This window comes from Grampus griseus, assembly GCF_964374135.1.
Source record: "Grampus griseus genome assembly, chromosome: 11".
NCBI classification, from domain to species: Eukaryota; Metazoa; Chordata; class Mammalia; order Artiodactyla; family Delphinidae; genus Grampus; species Grampus griseus.
This window is the reverse complement of record NC_139005.1, coordinates 85,213,936-85,230,829: the sequence shown is the minus strand read 5'-3', so window position 1 is coordinate 85,230,829 and position 16,894 is coordinate 85,213,936. Positions and strand designations below refer to the sequence as shown.

The following is a 16,894-nucleotide window of genomic DNA, read 5'->3' as shown; positions in this document are numbered from 1 at the left end:
TACATGTAAAAGTATGAGATTAGATCACTCCCTAACACCATACACAAAAATAAGCTCAAAATGGATTAAAGACCTAAATGTAAGGCCAGAAACTATCAAACTCTTAGAGGAAAACATAGGCAGAACACTCTATGACATAAATCACAGCAAGATCCTTTCTGACCCACCTCCTAGAGTAATGGAAATAAAAACAAAAATAAACAAATGGGACCTAATGAAACTTCAAAGCTTTTGCACAGCAAAGGAAACCATAAACAAGACCAAAAGACAACCCTCAGAATGGGAGAAAACATTTGCAAATGAAGCAACTGACAAAGGATTAATCTCCAAAATTTACAAGCAGCTCATGCAGCTCAATAACAAAAAAACAAAAAACCCAATCCAAAAATGGGCAGAAGACCTAAATAGACATTTCTCCAAAGAAGATATACAGACTGCCAACAAACACATGAAAGAATGCTCAACACCATTAATCATTAGAGAAATGCAAATCAAAACTACAATGAGATATCATCTCATACCAGTCAGAATGGCCATCATCAAAAAATCTAGAAACAATAAATGCTGGAGAGGGTGTGGAGAAAAGGGAACACTCTTGCACTGCTAGTGGGAATGTGAATTGGTTCAGCCACTATGGAGAACAGTATGGAGGTTCCTTAAAAAACTACAAATAGAACTACCATATGACCCAGCCATCCCACTACTGGGCATATACCCTGAGAAAACCATAATTGAAAAAGAGTCATGTATCAAAATGTTCATTGCACCTCTATTTACAATAGCCCAGAGATGGAAACAACCTAAGTGCCCATCATCGGATGAATGGATAAAGAAGATGTGGCACATATATACAATGGAATATTACTCAGCCATAAAAAGAAACGAAATTGAGCTATTTGTAATGAGGTGGATAGACCTAGAGTCTGTCATACAGAGTGAAGTAAGTCAGAAAGAGAAAGCAAATACCGTATGCTAACACATATATATGGAATTTAAGGAAAAAAAAATGTCATGAAGAACCTAGGGGTAAGGCAGGAATAAAGATGCAGACCTACTAGAGAAAGGACTTGAGGTTATGGGGAGGGGGAAGGGTGAGCTGTGACAGGGCGAGAGAGAGTCATGGACATATACACACTAACAAACGTAGTAAGGTAGATAGCTAGTGGGAAGCAGCCGCATGGCACAGCGATATTGGCTCGGTGCTTTGTGACAGCCTGGAGGGGTGGGATAGGGAGGGTGGGAGGGAGGGAGACGCAAGAGGGAAGACATATGGGAACATATGTATATGTATAACTGATTCACTTTGTTATAAAGCAGAAACTAACACACCATTGTAAAGCAATTATACCCCAATAAAGATGTTAAAAAAAAAAAAAGTAAAACCTGACAGAATCTTCTAGCAGAATGAGGAAGATACAAGACATAAGAGATCATAAAAGCATTGTTGGGAGATGAGTTTTTTAAAATATGAGAAGGGAGCCCATCCAAGACAGCAATGACAAGAGTTGTCATCTGAGCTGCCCCCGATGAGGCTCAAAGGATAAACTCCTATTACAAAAAAAAAAGAAAAAAGAAAAAAAAAAAGCCTAAAAACAAGTAATTTATAACACCATCAGAAAACCAGAAAGTCCTGGGCAAAAAGCATCCAAGAAGACATACTTATCAACAATGTCTTAATGACTTCATAATTCAAAACTCCTGAACAATAATGTCACCATTATTATCACTTGATGGACAAAAATAAACCACACAGCAAAACTTTCCTGCTTGACTCACTGATTTCAGAAGGTCCCTCTACACTGACAATGCAACCATACAAATGGCAAAGGAGTAAGGAAAAACTAGGATCTGAGAAACCTAAATGGCCTGCTATCCTCTAATTTTTTTAGCATCTACATAAAGGTAATATGTGATTCTAGTTTTGGAAAAACAAAAACGTATCTATCAATTATTTTATAAAATGTGAATATCCATCTGGTTTTATATAGTATACACGTATAACATATACTCACACAAATATAAATTCAAATATAAATATTGTAAGCATGTATCTATATGTTAGCAGCGATATTAACTCTTGGTGATAAGATGACCAATGTTTATAGTTCTGAATTTTAATGTTCTCTGGTTTAAAATAGTTTTTCCTTTCTCTTTTTCCTAATTCCCTGTCCCTCTGGACAAAAATGTGGTGGAAAAACTAAGTTTCAGGAAAAGGATTAAATTTGAAGAAACAAGAAAAAAATCCCCTTTTCTCCCTGCAATTTGTCCTTACCTGCTGATGCAGTATTCTTTGTCACCAGGGATACCCAAATAACGTGGCCTTTCACCAGTGGCAATGAGAAATCTCTCTGCAGAATAAATCTTCTCTTTGCCTTTGTTGTTTGTTGCCTACGAAGGAACCAATATATCAATTCTTAATAAATTATTATCCTTTAGAATTGTAAATGTTATAATTAAAAAGGCTGTTATACCACATTGCCCAATTTGATCCTCATGAAAATTTGCTAAAGCAGTAAGAAAGAGATACTAAGACTCTGAGTAGTTAAGGGATCGCTCAAAGTCCCAATGCTAGGAAGCGACAGAGCCAAGACTCAAATCCAGCTAATGTGGCCCCAAATCCAGATTACCCTTTACTACACCACAAGAGAAAGTCCCTAAGAAGTAATTGCAAAATCACCAAACTGGACGGTCTGGGTCACAGTGGCCATCATTTTTATTAGGATAATCACCTTCTCTTTTCCTCCCCCAACAAAAGCTTAAAAACACACCAAAAACAGCTACGTACACTGTCACATGGTTACCTTAATCCTATGAGGCCCAACAAACTGCCCATATGCGTTCTCATAGGTGACCTTTTTCTCCCGCAGAGCCACACGGTAGCCCCAGTTCAGAGAGCCAATGTGATTCTGGACAGCTTCTGTCATTCTCTCCCAGTCATGTTTCACTGCACGAGAGTAAGACAAAATGTTTAGCTTTTCTGCTGCCACCTGGTAAATATCATTTCCCGGTAACTACTTAGTCTAAAAGGGCAAGTCCTTCATTTCAAGCACATAAACAATCTTTTCAACTATTTTTCCCTTTTAGAAAACTACCAGACCATTAAATAGTGCAGAATCTCTGGCAGTTCTTAAGACTAAAATAACCATACCCAAAGCTTTTTCTTCTTTATCTAGAAATGAATAGGAATTGTACCTTGGATTGTGAACACTGACTGCTGGGGTAACAAGGTACTTAGGTTCTTGAGAACCTAAGATTCCTAAGATTCTGAATGTGTAACAATCTCTAAGAGATTCTGATGTAGCCAGATTTGGAGTTACCAAACTGGTTAACAGTGTCTAGACCAGGGGGCTGGCAAATTAAGGCCCCACCAGTCAAATTCAGCCAATCACCTTTTCTGTAAATAAAGCTTTACTGAAATCCAGCCACGATCATTTATTTCCGTATTGTCCAGGGCTGCCTTCATGCAACAACTGCAGAGGTGAGCAGCTGTGACATAAGCCAGATGGCCCACAAAGCCTAAAATATTTACTATCTGGCCCTTTACAGAAAAAGTTTGCTGATCCCTAGTCTAGACAGAGAAGTTTAAGAGCCTGCCTCATTGCCTCCCAAACTTCCCATCTCACCAAAGAAAGGAAGAGTCTTAAAATTCTACCATAAAATGAATCCTTTGAGCCAACGCACTAATATAATATTGAATTTCAATGGATAAAAATCAATCCTGTCATTCATTCATTAATAACTTCAACAATGATGATGAAAAAAAAAAGATACGGGTAAAATATACTCTGGTGGTAGAAGAAGGCAGGTTCTGGGGAAGCTGTGGTTTGGAAGGAAGGAGAAGAGAATCAACATGCATTGAAAGCCTCTGTCACAGAAATGAGCGTCTGAGTCTTAGAGTCAGGGCTAAGTAGCTTGGTCAGGCAGGAAGTGATGCAATCAATTCTATGAGTACCAGTGGCCAGCCGCTGGAAGTAGGAATGACAGCACAAAAATTGGCATGTGGCCTCCCAGAGCACAGATTATAAACATTCAATTAATAGAACCATAAAATGTCAGAACTGGAGCAAACCTTCAGAGATCAGTTCAGCTGGGGAGAAAAAAAAAGGGACCTTGGAGGCCATGTGGTCATGAGGCCAGGAGGATTACGTGCTGGGGCGTGAGGGATTCTGCAGGGAGCCTCAACCAGCCTGTCCATCCGGTGTCCGTCCACCACCACTACAAAAAGCGGAGGCAGGGGCTTCCCTGGTGGCGCAGTGGTTGAGGGTCCACCTGCCAATGCAGGGGACACGGGTTCATGCCCCGGTCCGAGAGGATCCCACATGCCGCGGAGCGGCTAGGCCCGTGAGCCATGGCCGCTGGGCCTGTGTGTCCGGAGTCTGTGCTCCGCAACGGGAGAGGCCACAACAGTGAGAGGCCCACATACCGGAAAAAAAAAAAAAAAAGGAGGCAGGACTCACTGTTTCCCCACCAGGAATGGAACAGAATAGTGTAACTCGCTCCCACTTGCCAATCAACTAGCTGCAACAATTACCAACATTTTACCAATCTCATTACATATACGTCTTTTAACTAAAATATTTTAAGCGAATCCCAGACATCATTTTTGGTGGTGGCTTTGGCTATCACTGTGAATTAGGGATGCCCAAGGGCCAGTGATGCTATCCTCCGCTACAGTTCCTTACAATTAGGAACTGTCCAGTGCAATGTGCCAATAAAGCCCCAGGGAGAAACAACAGATCAAAGGCCAGATTAATTTCTGAAACTTTACAGTGGTAGAAGCACTAAGTGGATTCTACTCTGCTAATCCTACAGGAGATACCATATTCTAAAAGAAGACATAGCTGGGACTAAATAATAGTACCAATAAATTATTTCAATGACAGAAATTCAGATTCAATGATCAGACCTAATTCAACCTTAATTCTGTTGTTAAAGCCTTCCTTTGTAACTGTCAGGCCCCACCTGATTTCCAAACTCCTTAAATCCCCTTTCTCTACCAAAGTTCCTTCATCCTCTGGTACAGTAGGCAGGCACCAATCTCTAGTGTGGTTATGCTCAGGCAGAAGAAATTTAAAAACTGCAGCCTACTAGTGGTTAAGAATCCGCCTGCCAAGGACTTCCCTGGTGGCACAGTGGTTGGGAGTCTGCCTGCCAGTGCAGGGGACACGGTTTCAAGCCCTGGTCCAGGAAGATCTCACATGCCATGGAGAAACAAAGCCTGTGCGCCCCAACTACTGAGCCTGTGGCTCTAGAGCCCACGAGCCACAACTACTGAAGCGCGCCTAGAGCCCATGCTCCACAAGAAAGAGAAGCCACCGCAATGAGAAGCCTGCACACCACAACGAAGTGCAGCCCCCGCTCGCCGCAACTAGAGAAAGCCCGCAAGCAGCAACAAAGACCCAACGCGGCCAAAAATAAACAAATTAATTAATTAATTTAAAAAAATAAAAGCTGCAGCCCACCAGTTTAGGATTCAGCACCAAGGTCCTCCACCTGCTCCTATGGTCCTGGGTCTTGCATTCCGTTCTGATAACTGAGTTTCTGTCTTATAAAATCCAAATTCCTACTTTACATCCTGCGGGTAGTAAATGGATCCTTGTTGGACTGATTACATGCCCAGAACCCCAGTTCTCTAGGGCTGCCCTGCCTTCCAGTAATGCCCCAAGTCCACTGCCTTCCTGCATTCCCAAATACCACCTGGATGCTCCCCAACCGCACTCAGCCCATCCGCTGGCATGGCCCAGCATTCCCCCTAGGCCTCCTGACTCTGCTGCTTGGTCTACCAGCTGTAATCCAACGCTGAGCCTCTGCGATGCGGATTCTAGCTGGCGAGGCAGGACCTGTATTTCACCTGGGTGTGCCCTTACGCCCACCTCAGCAACTGGGTCTTAAGCCAACTCTTGGATGCCCCGGATCCGCCCCCCTCCTACTGTACACCCCTGGGTTCGACAATACTAATCAAACTACTAGCATCCTTACATCTTCGCCTCACCTGCTCACTTGCACCTCAAAGTCCCTGAAGGGGCACAAATTCCTTCCACTATATACACAGGGAAATGAAGGATGGGTGACCTGCCCAGGGCCACACATAAACTCATGGCAGCACAGACATGTATGTGAACCCTCAGGTGTGTGGTAGGAGAATACGTACATCCAGAAATTCTGCAAGCCCCCAACTGCAAACCAATGACCTTGCTTTCTCTGGGATCCTAAAACTTCACAAACGCTTAATTTTTTAAAGGCACACTTAATTCCTGAGCACAAGAGAACTCAAACAGATAAATCTGAAAAAATATGAAGCCAATAAATCTTTCAGAAACTTCCGATTCATCCAGTTTACATGACTGAGCTCACATAATTCTTTTCTCGGCACAGTCTCAGCTTGGAGCTTTTAGGAAAAGAGCAGATCACAGGCTGAGTCCTGGATATGTCACCCCCCCGCCCCAACCCCATCACCAGGCAGATTCAGCTGTGCTGCCTGGTCCAGGTCCAAAGGGCCCTTCCTCCTTCACCACGCTCAGAACTATTTGCAGTGTCAGAGAGGACAGTCTTCCAAGAAAACGGGAGCGCTGTTCTTTGGTCCAGGACATGAGATTAGATGTGTTTCTTTCTGAAAAATGCAAAATAAGCCTTCATGCTTCATCTCTTGGGAACACGGACCAGCAGCCTCTAGGGGTTTCTCATTTGAAAAACACACCTCCCAAGTTTCCTTCTTCCTCGAAGATCTAATGACGAAGTGATGTTTGTCTAAATCCACTGTATTCTTCACCACAAGCGTTTTAGCACAAAAGGAGGGAGGCAACAACTGCTCCCCCAGTTGGTGGGCTCCCTCTCCCTTGGTGTTGGCCCCGGCAGGCACAGCAGGCCACTCCCGTGACGCCCAGCTCTGGTTCCCACAGCCAGGCCACAGCCTGCTCCTGAGGCTTAATGAGAAAAGCTGAAGATGACAGTAAGCGAACCACCGGGCTTCCATTTAGGAAGAGTGAGGGGATTTAAACAGTAGGCACAGCTCTTCAAACAGCTCGCGTCAAAGACTCTGGGATTGCTGCTGCTGACAAAGGCGTACAGGGGTGGGAGGTATACAAATACCAAGTTATATGCTTCTACCTTAAAATCTGGAAAAGGGGAAGAAACACCAAAGAGCTAACTAAAACTGTTAAATTAGTTGAACAAACAATTTCTGTAGGGATAGAAAAATAACGTAACTTTATTTGGTTCAAGTTTTAAAACCCCACGGAATTCAGGAGCTTCTGCTGGTTTTAATGTGCAGATCTGGACTGTGCTGGTAGTGGCTTCTTTATTGCCTCGTCTTTGTACACTTATTAGTTCCTCATCATATAATTTAGAAATAAGTTCAACATAAATAAGTAAAGGAGTTATTATTGTTACGTGACAGCTACCTATATATTCTGTTGCTGGAAAGAAGGTTCGTCAATTCCTCAAGTTGTATTTTACCACCCACCTGATTACTGAATTTATTAGAATTATACTTTGTTGACCCTGTTAATAAAATTCATTTGGCACACGCCTATACTTATCTCTTAAAGATTCTAAAGACCCATTATATGTACTTTCCTACATTTCTAACCAAACTAAGTATTCTGTTCCACTTACTTCATTTTTCATATGAGTTGACAGTTTTGAAGCTAACATCCACTACTTCTGCATACCAATTTGAGTACTAGACCTTATATGAATGAATAACATTTTCATGACTCTGAGTTATAGCTCTCCAGAACTGTTACTGATTGAGATTTAAGGGCCAGTGGCATTCACTATGAAGAAGACACTATATGGAAATTATTACAGCACAAATCAAAATTTGCTTGGAACAACCTTATTTTTCCCAATAAATACTAGACTTTTTCAGATTAGTATTCTTGTTACATGTCCTTCTCTTTAAGAGGGAAATAAACCGTTCAAATATACAACTTCCTGTAAGATCCACAAATGTTTCCTACAACCCATTAAACAAAGAGCCAAGAAAAGTGCTTGGCGGAGTCTGCTCCAATCTACTGACGCTCTGAATAGGGAAGAGTTACAAGAAGCAAGTCCAGGAGGAAGGGACAGAAACTAACATTCACTGAGTGGCAGGTATTTTAATCACACTGTTGAATTTAATCCTCACCACACAGGTAGTACATAGCAGAGTCAGCACTAGTGCCCAAGTCTGTCTACGCTAACAACCTACACTTTAATGGGGCAAAGGAAGGATCTTAACCCTAGGTGCTCTGGGGAAAGAAGTCTCACTGAGAATACTGGTAAAAAGAGTATGTGTGGAATGATGGGGCTGAGAGGGATCACAGATCTTATGAGAGTGGTTAGAAAATAAAATGAGTGGTTCTTAGGTTTTCCTCCCAAAGACCCAGAGTATGGCCTACAGACCACATATAGAACTTGCCCCTTTTGGGGGGACCATGGTGAGGAGAGGTAAACACAGAGCCATGTCAAAAGCTCTGAAAGTACCCGCCACTACAACAGCTCCTAAAACTCTGGTCCTACAAAGGAATTGCCACTGAAGCCACGAGGGCTTAAAGAACACCACTTGTGTACACTCCATCTGCTGTGAAGTCAGTAAGGCTTCAGTCTAAACCTTAGTGCTGCCAATTTCTCAGCTATGACACGGGCGCACTACCCCACCCCCTAGAGCTTCAGTCTCCTCGTCTGCCAAATGGAACAACGGGATCTCCCTCCAGGGACAGCAGGCTTACATATGTACTGGGATAAGATGGAATGGAGAGAGAAGCCCAGAGACGCCGTCGTCGACGTCGCCAGTGCCTGCACCTCTGCTGCTGCCCGCGACCCCCCAGCCCCTCTCTCTGCCCAAGGCCCCGAGTCGGCCCTACCGCCGACCCCCGCCGGGTGCTTCGAGGCCCCTGGCGTTGGCAAGGCCAGGCCTGGCCCCGACGCCGCTCCGCCTCGTGCAGATCCCGACTGTCTCGAATCGCGTCTCAGCGCTGTCTTCTTTCCCAGGACTGGTTTCGTGGGGGCCGCAGGCGCACAGACTCGCCCCCCGCCGGAGCGGCCCCTTATAGACGTTCGAGGAGCCAGCTGAGTGCCGTCCCGGCACCTGACCACCCACCGTCCGGCCCGCTTCTTCCTGATGCAGACTGCCATCCACTAGAGGCTGGACGGACCCCCGAGCTTCCAGGGTATGGATTGTGAACAAGTTGGTTTTGTTTCACATGTTCATTTACAGCGCTTTTGTGTTCTACCTTTCCAAAATGAAAGTATATAGCTTTTGGATTAATGGAGTGCTGATAAAAATTATGATATTAATTTCATCTTGTGCATACTTTGCTGTGTTAGGTGATTCATGGCAGGGGACGTGGAAGGATTCTGTTTCTCCATTCATGACACCAGGGTCTCTGCTGGGTTCAGAGCACTGTATGAGGAGGGACTGCTTCTTGATGTCACTCTGGTTATTGAAGATCATCAGTTCCAGGCCCATAAAGCACTCTTGGCCACCCAGAGTGATTACTTCAGAATTATGTTTACCGCAGATATGAGGGAGCGAGATCAGGACAAAATTCATTTAAAAGGTCTAACTGCTACCGGTTTCAGCCACGTCCTTCAGTTTATGTACTATGGAACTATAGAACTGAGTATGAGTACTGTTCATGATATTCTTCAGGCTGCCATGTATGTTCAACTTAGAGAAGTGGTGAAGTTCTGCTGCTCTTTTCTATTAGCAAAAATCTGCTTAGAAAACTGTGCAGAAATTATGAGACTCTTAGATGATTTCAGTGTAAACATCGAGGGAGTCAGGGAGAAGTTGGACGCCTTTCTGCTAGACAACTTCGTACCACTCATGTCCAGGCCTGATTTCCTGTCTTATCTGAGCTTTGAGAAGCTCATGTCTTACTTGGATAATGATCATCTGAGCAGGTTCCCAGAGACAGAGCTGTACGAGGCTGTGCAGTCTTGGCTGTGGCATGATAGAAGACGCTGGAGACATACCGATACCATCATTCAGAACATCAGGTTAAGACATCAGAATTTTATAGATACTCCCGACAGCTGCGCTATGAAGTTGACCAAGCCTTGAATTACTTTCAGAACGTTCACCAGCAGCCTCTGTTGGACATGAAATCAAGCCGCATCCGCTCTGCCAAACCCCAAACTACAGTATTCCGAGGCATGACTGGACATAGCATGGTTAACAGTAAAATACTTCTCTTAAAGAAACCAAGAGTCTGGTGGGAACTGGAGGGCCCACAAGTACCTCTGCGTCCGGACTGCCTTGCTATCGTGAATAACTTCGTGTTCTTGTTGGGTGGGGAAGAACTGGGCCCAGACGGCAAATTCCATGCTTCTTCCAAAGTGTTCAGGTACGACCCGAGACAAAACTCTTGGCTCCGGATGGCAGACATGTCTGTACCACGTTCAGAATTTGCAGTTGGTGTTACTGGAAAGTTTATTTATGCTGTAGCAGGCAGAACCAGAGATGAGACTTTCTATTCAACAGAGAGATATGATATCACCAATGATAAATGGGAATTTGTGGATCCTTATCCAGTTAACAAGTATGGACATGAGGGGACAGTGCTCAATAACAAGTTGTTTATCACTGGTGGAATCACCTCATCTTCCACCTCCAAACAAGTGTGCGTGTTTGACCCCAGTAAAGAAGGGACCATAGAACAGCGGACCAGGAGAACTCAAGTAGTTACCAACTGTTGGGAGAATAAGAGCAAAATGAATTACGCTAGATGTTTTCACAAGATGATTTCTTACAACGGCAAGCTTTATGTCTTCGGTGGTGTCTGTGTGATCTTGAGGGCCTCTTTTGAGTCTCAGGGATGCCCTTCCACAGAAGTGTACAACCCAGAGACTGATCAGTGGACCATCTTGGCGTCCATGCCAATTGGTAGAAGTGGCCATGGTGTGACTGTGCTGGACAAACAGATAATGGTTCTTGGAGGCCTTTGCTACAATGGTCATTACAGCGATTCTATTCTCACTTTTGATCCGGATGAAAACAAATGGAAGGAAGATGAGTACCCGCGGATGCCCTGCAAGCTGGATGGTTTACAAGTATGCAACCTGCATTTTCCAGAATATATACTGGACGACATCAGACGTTGCAACTAATGGCATCTTTCTCCCTTCAATAAAGCCAAACAAAAAATTTGTTTGCGACAAAGTAGTTAATTAAAAAACATAAAGAAGAACCCCACTAGTTTTACTATCAAAGCCATTGGTCTAATACATGAAAATGTTTTCATTCTGTTCTCGCATCCTTTTTATTCTTTTTAGTGGTCTCAAATTCATGCAATAAGTCAATTCTAAGCACTAGCTCTTGAAACTACTTCCAGAAGCAGTTTAATAGAACGATTCACTTATCTGGGAAGTTGATGTTATGCTTTAAACATTTCTTTCAAATGTCAGTGTAGGAGTCAGGCGTCTTCTAAGAGAAGACCTGATAAGTGTCACTGGATGTAATTTCAGTTCCTATCTCTATCTGAAATCTTTTTGAACATTTATTTCGGTGTATTGCAGTCTGTTAGACTTTTTGATTTTATTTTTTAAGTTTAAAACTCTTGACCTTTTTGCATGGCTTTTTGCTGAAAATGCAAAAATATAAATTTTCTACAAATTTAACTTTTTTATATTCAGAACACTATTTCTAAGCTGCCTTCTCTTATCTGCATTGTGTTAGTGAAAGCATAGCCACACTTGCTTACATCTTATGAATATATAAGGCACATCCCCCTTTTATGCGTGGTTAGGATTCTATATTTTTAAGCTAGTGCACTTGCACACACGGTTTGCCATACTTGTTGTATTCTAGATGTAACGTCTTTTCGTGTATTAACATTTTTAGAAAGTTAAAATAACTGGAGTCCTCGTTTGGTATCAGAGTAGCCTATCTTCAGTCCATACTGATTCAGTAATACTCAAACTCCTTATATTCCTGAAACATGTATGGTTTCATGAAAACTAACATTTTATGTTTTATTTTCAAAAGTAAACGTTAGTGTTGCTTATCAATGTATGTCTTCTTTTTGAAAATGTTTTTCTTTGCAGTCTGTTTAATGTTACGCTGTTTTTAGTGAGCATCGGAGTGGTATATGGCAAGCCCTGGCCCTGCAGCGTGCAAGCACTTTTAAAGAGAATTTAGGTAATACCAGAGTCCTAAATAAAGGCCCCTTAAAAGTAAGTGCAACTCCCATTCTTTACATTCAATAAGGCTGCTGCATCTGTTATTGAATGGAAAGTAGCAACTTGTGGAAAATTTGAGCTCAGTTTTGACTTAGAGGTAAGAATAGAATTATAATCTTAACTGGTCATATCTACTTGTTTATTTAGTACAAAATATTTAGTGGCACTGGGGATGTAAGCCCTCAGCTTTTGTTTTATTTACTTAAAACTACTAGCATGAAAGATAGTAAGTAACCTCAAAGTTCAGAATGGATCAAGAATAACTGTTTAAAAGCATTTATAATAAGTGTTTTAGGGTTAGCCGCATATAGTTGTCAAAATTAAGCAAGAATAACCAGGGAGTGGATCATCCAAACTGATGCCATTTTCTTCTGAGTAGACTCTATATATGATACAGACTAGATCTACACTGGCAAAACCTGCCAGACCTTAGGATATTGGTGCAATATTGCAATGCCTTCTATATGGCTGTTGTGTAAATTTTCTAGTTTCACTTTTTTTTTTTTTTTTTTGCTGCTGCCGCCACTGAATATAAAATGGAGGAGTGAAATCATCGAAATGTGAAGACTTGTTTCATTTTTGCAATTAAAATAGACAACTATGAAAAAAACCTGATTTTAAAACTACAACTGGAGGCTAGAAACAGTCAGGTACATAAGTAGTTTTTTAAAAAGCGAAACATTGGGATTGGCTTTAGAAATCAACTTAACATTCTTTTGTATATGAGACTTAAATTTTTATTAAGTGGTCCTATCATTTACTTTCAGTTTCTAAAAACGAAATTCAGTATCCTGTTTCCCATGGTAATATGGGTAAAAGTCTTTTTCTACATCTTAAAAATCATTTTTAGTCATTTTACTTTTGAAAACTAGGAGTTAGATTAGCCGTTTAATTCTTTTTCTAATATATTAGTTGGCTTAGTGTTTTATATGTGTGCCGTCTTGCTTTAAAGAAAATAACAGTAATGTCTTCATTATTTTCCTCATTGTTGTCTTTTGCTGGAAAAGACCGAGACAGGGAAGCCCATGAGGCTTTTACACTCCAGTGGTGGTTCTCTTTAATTGCTTAGATATGACTTCGCAGTCCTAGTTAAAGTAAGATCTGGGCAAACAATTGAATATTCTTGGTCTTCATTGTAAAAACACAAGGCCAAGATCGAAGTTCATGTTTTGGAAAATTTGTGAAATCTTTTAACTTGAACTAACTCTGGGTTTAGCTTCACACGTAAGTCATGTCTGACCTGATGTCAGCTGTAATCAGTTTTTTGAGCTTTAAGAATGGTTGTTATTGCTTGGGTTCTGAAAATATGAGAAAACTCTTCTGTTTATATGTAGTGCTAATTTAGCTTATTTTAAATCCATGATTAACTTACATGCCCTTTTTAAATTATGGTTTAATTGCTGAAAGAGATTTATTTTTGTTATACTAAACTATGGAAAATTTTTTCATAGAATTGTTTTCAAGTTTATTTTTTGTGTGCTTCATTTGGAACCATTTTTGTTTATATACATTATATGTGCTCAAAATAGTTTTAAAACTATACAGTGTATAGTTTATATTTAAACTATACACTGTATAGTTTAAAACTATACAGTGTAATTGCTGTGATCTTTGTGTGTTAATTTTCACTTTACATTTTAAATGCCAGACTTTACAAAAATAGCTGATTTTTGTTAATTGCATCTTAATTAGAAACGTTTGTTCTCTTCCATGTCTTTGACCTTCTAAGTTTTTATTTTAATCTGCTTAAAGAAAATCCTTGCACTACAACCTTTTCATAAAATTCAAGATTCTCACGTTGAAGGTTTTGTATTGGAAGAAATACTACTGGTTTTTAAAAAGTAAAGCTTAATTAATAGAATTATTAGCTTTTCTTGAGACAGCTTTCTCTGTGTCCTCATTACTCTGTGTGAGTGTTACTATAATTTGTGAAATATTGACTGAGCCCTTCACTTATCTTTTCTAAAGCAGCACCTCTGGACACCTCATTCTGGGAAGCCTGCTCGAGTCATAGTAAAGGACACACATTTGTGTGGGGAGAGGTGGTAAAAATGGTTTCGTCTTGATTACATGAAACTAAGCTTTAAAATATTTTATAACAAATTATTTGAGCTGCATTATCTAAACATGTCAAACGTTCAGTGGGACTATTTTTATATATGTATATGTGGTTGTAGGTCATAACATTTCAGTTTATAATATAAATTGTTATTTCAGTTTATAAGCTATCTCTCAGAAAAGACTAGCTCTTTTGAGAATACGTAATTTAAAATTTTAGACTGAAGTAAAACAACATAGATAATAGTGTAAATTAGATATAAATGAGGGCTATATGGCAGTAAAACTGCTCGTGCCATTTTTCCTGTTTGCCTAGTATACATTTTTTTATTTTTTTTGTACTCTGAACATTTTTAGGGATCATACGTTCTATCAGATTAGAGTTGGTTTGGGGATAAATATCTTCTAAAAAGAGATTTATCTTAAAAATGAAAGTTCTGAAAAACTAGTTTATCAAGAGTTTATAAAGTCAAATATTCAATAGACATAGACTGGAATAGGTAAACTCATGGAAGTCGTTTCCTTTCAGTATACCAGTATAACTTCAATATTACACGAGTAACATTGAGAGAATGCTGTCAGCTTTGTTTGTTCCTCCTTAATGTTCTTAGATTTTCTTTTTACATCTTTGGGAACAACTACATTAAAAACCTTATTAATCAGTACATCAGTAAGGATTAGGTGTTTGCCTTCTGAAGGAATGTTCCAGTGAGGTGATCAGAGAGGTTATTTTCTATCTAACTTGTATATGCCCTATACCCCTTGGGCATATTTTGTCTATAGAAAAAATATTTTGACCTTTAGGTACATTTTGGGCCAGTAGTCAAATAATCCTAGGGCCGATTTAAAAATCTTAGAATAATTTAAGGTTTGCCTTTTATACCTGTTTTGGAAGTCTTTACATTTTTGTCAGGTAATTTTTCCCAAGCCGTGAATATAATCTATTCAAAACATGTTTATGCTATCCATTCTGTTTTTAAATTGAAAAAAAATGTTAAAAGTGTTTATGAAGAAAAGTTTAAATAAAATACTTTTAATCTTAAAAAAAAAAGATGGAATGGAGAATAAAGAGGAAAATGAGATGATCTGACTTTAATCACGACTCCTGTCCTGCAGGACCTCGATGAATCCATAAGGCTGGCAGGAGGCTGAGGTAGGTAGTGGGGAAAGATGGTAGCTTCCTTTCTGCTCCAGCTATGGTCTTTATCTCCTCTCCCCATTTTCTTCCCGCTACTATCCCAACAATCACAAAACATCTGTTCCAACTTGCCCTCAGCACAACTGTGCAGCTCCCTAAGCTGGTCCACATTCCTCCTCCTACCCTTGTTCCAAACCACCCAGGGTGTTCAGCCCACAGCAAATGTCCTCGTTTATGTTCCCCACATGCTCCCTGCTCTGGAGATGCCAGGGTATTTACTATTCTTGAAATATGTACCTCGTTCCTTCACTGTCTAAATGAACTGACCTTCCCCTCCTCTGCTGGCTGTCAAGGACACAACATCTAAAAAGTCATCTCCAGTCACCTCTTAAATCATTTACCGATCCCACCTCTGGGCTCCCAGGGTACTTAGTTGGTACATCAATGATAACAAAACCTGTGTACCTACAGATTTGTGTTATTTATCTTTATAAATATTTGTGTATTTCCCCAGCAGAGACTCAAGTACAAAGAACAAGCACTTGATAGTAATATTATATAACTTCACTAGTAGGATTTCTAAAAAGTCTACTAAAAAGTCTAATACATTAACTGAAGAGAGACTCTGTTGTTAACTGGGTAGTACATTGATAGTAGGCTCCCAGGAAGGCAAAGAGTGGATTAACAGCAGACTCAGTTGGGCATTCAGACACGGGAGTAAATAACTTGGGAGGTGGCGGGGAGGGTAGAGGTGAAAAACAGAGGTGGACCACCAGCAGATGAAGTGTTAAATTCACGTTCCATAGGTCAAGAGTCTGCTCAACTGCCTTTCTGTTGGGCAAGGGAAAAGGACATGGAGCATGGCACCTTAGAACCAAATAACAAAACTCTCAGTACCAGTCTCAGGCCTCCAAAGGTCACTGACAGAAAGCAGCCTTCTAAGGGTCTGAGGAAAGAGATATGACCCCAGCATAAGAAAACTTCAAGTTAAAAGCATCAACAAAGGAAGCATGACTAGGTTAGAGGAAGAGCAAAAATTTTCAAAGCATGTGTTTATACCTTTTACACATGGGTATCTAGTAACTCTTAATTAAAACTCAGAAAAAGCCACAAAACAATTTACCCTAGCTGCTGGCCAGAAGATTTTCCCTCCAATGGCCCTCAGAACTAAAATCAGATAAGGGTTGGAGTCTCACTCTTCAAGGACATAGTGACCTACGTAATTAATTAGGCAGGAAGCTGTGCCAGACCTCATTTTACTCTTCTACAGATAATGTCATCTACACCTTCTAAAGTCAACGGATTCCTGTTCAACTTTTCTAGGGTTTCTATGGTAGTCTAAATATTTTTAATCCAACAAAACCCCCCCTTCTCAACAAACAATCCCCCCAAATATCAGCTCATGGAACAGACTTTTCTGGTGAGAGAAAAATGTAATAGCTTCAAAGGAAAGCAAATGTAGTTTGCACTTCCTTAGGAAACTCTATACAACTATGAGAATTTATTTGAAAGAATTCTGGTTTTCTATTATAA

At 40.7% G+C, this 16,894-nt stretch overlaps 2 protein-coding genes across 4 annotated transcripts in view; one reads left to right on the top strand and one right to left on the bottom strand.

Annotated features, from left to right (window-relative positions):
* The window catches only part of TXNRD1 (thioredoxin reductase 1), a 72,619-nt gene that overhangs the window by 30,701 nt on the left and 25,024 nt on the right, over nucleotides 1–16,894 (bottom strand). For all 3 annotated transcript variants that reach the window (XM_082665947.1, XM_082665949.1, XM_082665948.1), the window contains exons 5-6: nucleotides 2,802–2,944; nucleotides 2,273–2,388 (exon numbers count right to left, since the gene is read on the bottom strand). In XM_082665947.1, the coding sequence (XP_082522073.1) occupies nucleotides 2,273–2,388; nucleotides 2,802–2,944 (259 nt within the window). The remainder of the gene's footprint in view (nucleotides 1–2,272; nucleotides 2,389–2,801; nucleotides 2,945–16,894) is intronic.
* LOC309829773 (kelch-like protein 15) lies at nucleotides 9,317–11,094 on the top strand (the record flags this gene model as incomplete). Its single annotated transcript, XM_082665945.1, is given in 2 exon segments — nucleotides 9,317–9,983; nucleotides 9,986–11,094. Coding segments are annotated over 2 exon segments (1,776 nt in total).